General features: G+C 43.9%; 1 protein-coding gene across 3 annotated transcripts in view; it reads left to right on the top strand.

Moving 5' to 3' along the window:
* Positions 1 to 7,843: 7,843 nt before the first annotated feature.
* SNTB1 (syntrophin beta 1) overlaps positions 7,844 to 8,147 on the top strand; it is a 276,727-nt gene continuing 276,423 nt past the window's right edge. Inside the window, exon 1 of one of the 3 annotated variants that reach the window (XM_071208013.1) lies at positions 7,844 to 8,140. In XM_071208013.1, the coding sequence (XP_071064114.1) occupies positions 7,910 to 8,140 (231 nt within the window). In that variant the 5' untranslated portion in view covers positions 7,844 to 7,909. The remainder of the gene's footprint in view (positions 8,141 to 8,147) is intronic. The other 2 variants (XM_004480747.4, XM_058275966.2) reach the window with 2 other exon arrangements.

The raw sequence follows: 8,147 nt of genomic DNA, 5'->3' as shown, positions 1-8,147 counted from the left end.
GAAGACATCCCCAACCATTCCAAAACAAAATTTTCAGTTGTTTGATTTTCTGGAAAGAAAATAAAAGGCAAGAAAGTGTTTCTGCATTTGTTTTCTGCCTACATTCAAAAACAGGCCTCTCTTGCTCTGGCTGTAATCTAGAGCTGATTTTACTTGGGCCCAACAGTATCGGTGACACTGAGAGGAACAGGCACAGTTGTTTAACCTTTCAAAAAGCCTGTGGGAAGGAGTTTAAAGCATAGCAATACTAGAGCTGCCAAAGACTCACTCTTTGGAAGAGAGGTTGGTCCTCTTGGGGGCTTCCCTTTAAAAATGATTTTAAAAGACCTCACTCAAAGGACTCTAGGTATAAAGTCTGAGTTTCCATCAGCCAAAGCCTAAAATGTGGTGAGGGTGGCTGGGTGGCCCAGTGGAAAGGAGAAGTGATGTAAAGTCTGAATTCCCATCCTTCCACCTACAATTTATGTGACCTTGAGCAGGTTTCCTTGTCTGTCTGCGTTTCAAGTCTCCTCATTTACGAAACCTGGATGATTTCTGCCTCAAAGAGTTGATGGGAAATTAGCGTGGGAAAATATTGCAAATGGCCTGACCCATCTCAATTGTTGGTTCTGTGTCTCTTTTGGTATCCTTTATATATAATAATGATAGCTACCATGGACTGGAATGCTACTGTTTGCCAGGCCAGTACTCCTTGTCCTGATTTCCAGTCGATTCCTACTTCTAAAGTTGTTCCAGTCTTTTACCCAGCATTTTTTGTGCTGGCTTGTTGTTGTTGTCGTTGTTGTTGTTGAATTGTGTTTTCAATGGAGAAATGCATCATCTATTTACAAAAAATGCTCTTGAAAAATCCACACATTTTAATACACTAGACCAGGAGTCAATCTTTTCCTGTAAAGGGCCAGTAAGAAACTATTCTAAGTTTTGTCAGCTATATGGTCTCTGTTACAACTACTGCACTCTGCTTGTCATTATAGCACAAAAGTAGCCATTGGCCAGAGGTAAATGAGGGAAGTGGACTTGGCCCAGTGGTTAGGGCGTCCGTCTACCACATGGGAGGTCCGAGGTTCAAAGGCCTGGCCTCCTTGAACCATGTGGAGCTGACCCATGCGTGGTGCTGATGCGCACAAGGGGTGCCATGCCACGCAGGGGTGTCCCCCGTGTAGGGGAGCCCCACGCGCAAGGAGTGCGCCCCGTAAGGAGAGCTGCCCAGCATGAAAGAAAGTGCAGCCTGCGCAAGAATGGCGCCGCACACACGGACAGTTGTCACAACAAGGTGATGCAACAAAAAGAAACACATAGTCCCGGTGCTGCTGGAAAGGATAGAAATGGTCACAGAAGAACACACAGCGAATGGACACAGAAAGAAGACAACTGGGGGGGCGGGTGGCAGAGAAATAAATTACAAAAAATAAATCTTAAAAAAAAAAGAGGTAAATAAATGTGTAAGACTATGTTGTAATAAAACTTTATTTACAAAAACAGGCAGCTACTCCATGGCTGTAGTTTGCCAAACCTTACACTAGACTATGAATCTTGAAACTTCAGCATCCTATACATAGTTCTTGTTATCTTATGCGTTGTTAAAATTTCAGTTCGTTTTAGGAAGGAGGAAAAAAGGGAGGTACAAAGGGAGGAAAGAAACAGCTAGAGAACTCATATTGAATTTACTATTTAACTAAACATAGAGAAGATTCTCTTTATATTTTTCTTAAGCTATTTGCTTTAATGTCTACCACTTGCTAGGTCTGTCATTTCAAACACAGTAAGTAAGGCCAGCTAACATTTATCCATCATTCATTCTGTGTGGACCTTGTGTCAACTGTCTTAGCTGCACTATTTTATTTAATCGATATACCAGTCCTATGCAATAAAAGTAATTTTTAAATATATATTTTATAGGTAAGTAAATTGAAGCTTCAAAAGGTTAAATACTCTTCCCAGTGTCACACAGCCAGTAAGTTGGGAGCTGGAATTTAAATCTAGGCAATTGGACTCCATAATTGCTTAACCTCTTAGCCTCAGTTTATTTATAAATAAAAATGGATTATTGGGAGCAAATGTGGCTCAAGCGGTTGAAAGCCTGCTTCCCATATGGGAGGTCCCAGGTTCAGTTCTCAATGCCTCCTGAAAACAAAAACAATCAAATAAATGAAAAAACCAACTCAAGGGAGCCAATGTGGCTCAGTGGTTGAGCACTGGCTTCCCACTTACAATGCCCTAGGTTCACTCCCTGGCACCAGTACAACCACCAAAAAAAAAAAAAAAAAAAAGAGTATTGATCTATATCTTCTTATCCAGCTAAGTTCATACCTAATATATTGTAAGAGTTAAGAACATGAGCTTTGGAGTCAAACATCTAAGTTAAACGAAGTTTTGAATCCCAAGTCAAATACTAACAAGCAGTGTGATCTTATTGAAGTCAAGATTCTCATCTGTAATATGGGGTTGATGATATTATATACCTCAAATGACTACTTTCTGGAACCAGTGATATATGTTATGGACATTCAGAGTGCAGCAGAGTGTAAGGGTTTAATAAATGCTAATTATATTCATTGGCTCTTCCTCCTCTTCCTAATTGCAGTAAATTATCTCACCATGTTCAGTCTTTCTTTAAAGCACCTCTCTTATTTCCACAAAATCCAGGTTCTTAGCTCTCCCTGCCTGGGCTATTGAAAATTCTTGGTAAATTATTCTCCTATCTTCAGTTAACCAAAGACTTATGTTCCTGTTGTGTGCAAAGAATCAGGCTAAGGCAATTTGGTCTTTCACAACTCATCCAACCCTCATTCTGTCACCAAATTAGTTATCCCCCGTATCTGTTTTCATTTACCTTCCCCTTAATCATGAAAAATCAGTGGCTTCCCCATGCCTTTAGAATAAATTCTAGAGTTCCAACCTATCTGTAGTGAAGAGGTTATCATATGGTCTTTCCTATCTCTTCTGCCTTGTTCTGGTAAACTCTTTCTGTTGGTGAACTGTACATCATTCCCATTCCAGTGATGGAGCTCTTGTCAGGGTTGCCACTCACGGTATCTCTATGTGTGGATCTATACCACGGTGGATATTTGACCCAAACTGAGTCATCTGAGTTCTCTATTCCCAGCATTTTTTTCTAAAAATGAGCTGAGAGGAAGGTAGTCCTTTCCCTTCTATTAGCTAAGCTGGGCACCACAAACCTTGGAGCTGCCATGGCCAGTGGTGAGCCTGGAATGGTTTGAAACAATGAGGAGTGTTGGTGTCAGGGTCAAGCTATACTTGAGGTTAGCTTTTGCCTATCCTTTCCAGTTGCTTGGATATGTGAATCAATGCACTTCCCTTTAAACCTAATTTAGCATCAGTTGGGATTCTGCCATTTGGAGCCAAGGTTGTTTTCTGTTTGTTTGTTTTAGGTACTGGGCCGTGGATTGAACCCAGGACCTCGTATGTGGGAAGCCAGTGCTCAACCACTGAACCATATCGGCTCCCCTGAATTGGTTTTTTCATTTGTTTGCTTGTTGTTTGTGTGTTTTGTTTTATAGGAGGCACTGGAAATTGAACCCGGGACCTCCCATGTGGGAAACCTGAGCTCAACGGCTTGAGCCACATCGTCTTCCCCAAGCTTCTTGACTAATAAACTTATCTTTTTATCTGATCCCTACCTTCTTTTCAAACCCCAGTGAAGATAATCAGTACATCTTCTTCTTTTTGCCTCTGACCAAGCTCTTGTCCTTTCAGGAATGGTGTCTCACTCTTTGATGTCTTTACTTCCTTTAAGGCTAAAAGAAAAAAATCTTCCATGAAGCTCAGTTTTTCTGCCACAACCATGGAGTGTGTCCTTAGCTGAACATCTAAACTTTAAATTTTAATGCCTGAAAATACAAGTTATCTACCACGTACTAATTGACTGACAGTCCAGTTGGTAAACTAGGTCTGTCTAGTTTACCAAGGACCCACCCAGCTGGTGGCAAATTTAAAGGACCCACCCAACCTTTAAAAATTGACAACGAACCTGTCATTTGATTAGGACACATCAGAGAAGAAAGAACCAGCCTTCTGTTCATGCCCCATCCCCAGTCTCAGTGCTTCATCTTTAAAATCTGGAGTCTGGCTCCTTCCATACTTGTTTCACACTCACACCATCCCCCACTCCCCCACCCCCAGTCCTCCACACGTCTGTCTGTCTTAGTCATCCTTGCATCCCTGGGTGTGCCTGTCTCCAGCACCTACCTTCATTTTTAATAAGAACGGGTGCTCAGTAAGTATTTAGTCAATACAGATTTGCACAGGCAGGCCTTAAATTGAGAGTTTTGCATTGGGAGCATCCCTCTTGCTCCTATCTCATTCTGGTCTTTAGTTTATACCCAGAGATGAAGAGCTCTCTGTTTCTCTTTCTTCCCTAGTCACCTGTATATTCAAAAAATCCCCTAAAGATTCTCAGCCTACCCTTTAGGAAACAGTGCCAGAATGGCAACGATCATATTTTCCAAAGAGAAATATTACAGCATGTATTTTGGATGGCAGGAGTTTTCTTAGCATGTAATAGGAAGTAATATTTAAAATGGGTCTGTCCCTGAAAATCCCACACATAAACTTTCAAAACTCAAAGGGAACAAGGACGTCTGCCCTGCATTTCTCCAAAGCCCTGCCTACACAATCTGATCTAGCCTCTCTCTCCCATCTCAGTTCTAGCTCTCTCTGCCCAGGGGCTGCGCCGGCCATGCTGATCTCTTCTCGGTTCCTTGAACCAAAAAGCTTGGTTCTGTCTCAAGTACTTTGCACTGAGTTTTCCTTCTCCTTGGAACCCTCTTCTCTAGATCTTTGCAGTTTCCATCTTCTCATCATTCAGATCTCATTCCAAACATCATCGTCTCACAAAGGCTTTCCTTGAGGGCCACTACCTCCAGTAGCCCTTTGCCCCCAGTCGCTCTGATCCTTTTACTCCAATTTATTTTCTTCCTATTTACTTCTACAGGAAAGTATCTTATTTAGGGGTTTACAGTCTGCCTTTACCTCCTCTCTCCTGCCCACTACAATGGAAGCTTCATAGGGAAGGTCTTTGCTAGTTGGTCCGCAGACATATCCCAGAACCTAGAACAGTGCCTGGCACCTTGTAGGTGAGCAGCAAAACTTAATGAAATAAGTGGATGAACATGCTCCTTCTGGCACACGCTGCTGTGCTCTCGTGTATCCTCGGCTGAGGACCACGTGACTTGCTCTTGTAAGTCTAAGTCCGTTCAAAGACCTGTAGGAAAATGCATGTACTTCAGGAAAATGGCATTGAAAGATCACAGTTTTGGCTGGGTGGGAAAGGAAAGTCAAAAGTTTAGGACAGAAGATAAAAACAGAACAGGGGATAGAGCTTAACAGAAAAAATTTGGTAGGAAAAAAAAAGGGGGTGGGGTAGGTTGGGTTGGAGATATGTTTCAGGTGTAGCTTCTGGAAAACAAAGATATCCCAGGCTTACACTTGACTTTGCCACAATGCTCCTATAGGTCCGTCGATAACCCCTCATGGTTCTACTGTGAGGTAGAATGATCAAGAACTAAGATATGAAATAAATGAGGTTTAACTTTGAGAGTCAGCATTAATAATCAGAGGCCAGATACGTGTAGAATTGTTTGAGAGATAAGGCACAGTTTTTAAGCCAAAGACCAAAACAGGCACCAGTTTATCGATGTATTAGCACGTTAAAAGAAAAGAAAAATGTGCCATAAGGAGAGGGTGGGGTGTTTTCTAACCTTGGAAAGAAGGAGGTGCCAGAGTCAAAACCTGGCTCTACTCTTCCACATAAGTTATAGGGGAAGGCTGACCTCCATAGGCAGATGAACACACTTCCTTTGCTAACCTTAGCCTATGAGTACTTTCAAGAGACATTGTAGGTCAATGGCTAAGAGTCCAGACTCTGGCTTCCATTCCTGACTCCACCATTTACTGGCTATGTGACCCGGGCAAGTCATTACCTCCCTCTGTGTCTCCATTTCTTCACCAATGAAATGGGGGTGGTGATAATCCTATATTCATTCCAGAGTTGCTGGGAGGATTAACTAGGTTAATTTGTATAAGAATTTACAACATGGCCTCTTAGTATAGCTCCACTGGCAAAGCCATCTCTGTCTAAGAGCACGCCTTGGGCCTAATGATATTAATATTTGACTCCAGTCATTCAATGCCACTAAAAAAAAATGACAAGCAACCCTTTATAGATACATTTTTAAAAAGATTTATTTTCCTCCCTTCCCCTCCCCCTGCCCTACTGTTTTTGCTGTCTGTGTCCATTCACTGTGTTATCTTCTGTATCTATGTTTTTTTGTCTTCTCTTTTTCACTTTTTCTCCTCTAGGATTCATCGGGATTTGATCCTGGGAACCTCTGATGTGGAGAAAGTTTCCCTGTCAGCACCCCCTCAGTTCCTGGTTTCTATTGTGCTTCATCTTGACTCTCCCCTTCGTCTCTCTTTTGTTGTGTCATCATCTTGCTGCATGACTCACTTGTGCAGGCACTGGCTCACCACACAGGCATGCTTTCTCTCCTTCTTTTTCACCAGGAGGCCCCAGAAATTGAACCCAGGTACTCCCATATGATAGGCGGAAGCCCAGTCACTTGAGCCACATCCGCTTCCCTCAATGCCACTTTGAACAAGCAACCTACTCCCTCCCATCTAAGTCTGCTTACACAGAAAAAAAAAGTACTAATAACAGAAACCCTGAAAATTTCCCATCCTACAGCCTGTAACTTCTTATGACAAATGGATAAATGATCTCTGGTTTGCCTGGCCTCCCACGTTGCTCCACCACAGGACCGGATGCCTGGATGCTGCTGACGGGGGCTTTCTGGTTCGGGGCAGTTCAGTTTTGATTTCTAACTCAACACACTGCCTCTATCTTGGCATGTTTTGGTTAGAGGACAGACTCGCAGGCTGAGTTCCCTCACCGAGCCTCTCAGCAGCGGTACCACCTACCTCAGCTCCCTGTGTGATCCTGTGCACGGAGGACTGAACAACCTTTGACGCTGCGGTCCCTGCCTTGGGCATCTTTGCATGAAAGAATAAGGAGCTTCTGGAAAACCAGGGCATTAAAAAATATATAGGAAAGGAGGGAGCTGCACACAGAAGCAATCCAAGGGCTCCTCCGGCCTGCCTGCAGTGATTATCCACTCCCCACTCCAAAGAAAGGTCCAAATGTTTTCATTTCCTTCTGGGACTCTGCCTTTACAGATTTGGTGGAGTTCTTAAGCATCCTTGAATGAAAGTGTAAGACTGGAAGGGTTAGAGAGCTTTCGATAACGATGGTACATAATGATGGTACATATCAGTAGGAATGTGTTCAATAAGATTTCTTTCCTGCTGATGCCTAGCTAGGTCAAGTTTACCCTGAGGAATGGGCAGATTTGTGAGTTTTGCTCTGCTTTGTTTTTGGAGAAAGGCATGTAAAGGAGCAGTACACAGGTAAGAATTCTTGGAGAGGCCCAGGAGGCCTCCTTAGGGTCTGTTGAGAGGTTCAAGGTCCTAAGACCTCCCAGGAGGACACTAGGAGGTTAGGCTACCTTATAGATTATGCTGGCCATATGGTGAAGGAAGGTAAAAACAACACTTCGGATATCGCTCCTCTGGAAAGATGCAGGCAAGCTCCAGCTTTGTAACTTGTAGAGGGAATTTTGAGATCCTGTGCGTTCTAAGCGCCCATTCCCACTGAGGGGGGGGGGGGGGGACGTCCTTTCTTGGATCTTGGGAAGAAAGAGAAAGTCCCAGAAAAACCCAAGTCCAAGGCCTAGAGCATATATAATGTGGTAGAGCTGCAAGAGTATTTGTCCCTGAGGTCGGGGGCAGGCAGTGACCTGTTGGAGACTCGGGCCAGCAGAGACACCTCTCCAGAGGGCAGGAAGAAAATATGCCCTGCATCTAAGGAGGGGAGCTTTAGGGATCTCGGGTTATGCTGACGTCGCATTCCGGATTCTTGGGACAGCCTGCCCTCTTGACTCTGATTCCTTGCAGAGAGGAAAGACAGGTGGGAACTCAGCCTGGGAAGCGAAACCTCGGTGCGAGGAAGCCAGAGAGCGCTGAGACTGGTCTAAGACACAGTCGGGGGAAGGACGGAGGCACGATTCTACCCGAGCGCGAAAGGCTGAGGGCTGCGGGGCGGTACGCCCGGAGCCGGCCAAAGGTGCGGC

The sequence above is a fragment of the Dasypus novemcinctus genome, chromosome 14 (genome assembly GCF_030445035.2).
Source record: "Dasypus novemcinctus isolate mDasNov1 chromosome 14, mDasNov1.1.hap2, whole genome shotgun sequence".
In the NCBI taxonomy this organism is placed as follows: domain Eukaryota; kingdom Metazoa; phylum Chordata; class Mammalia; order Cingulata; family Dasypodidae; genus Dasypus; species Dasypus novemcinctus.
This window is presented reverse-complemented; position numbering and strand designations above follow the sequence as displayed.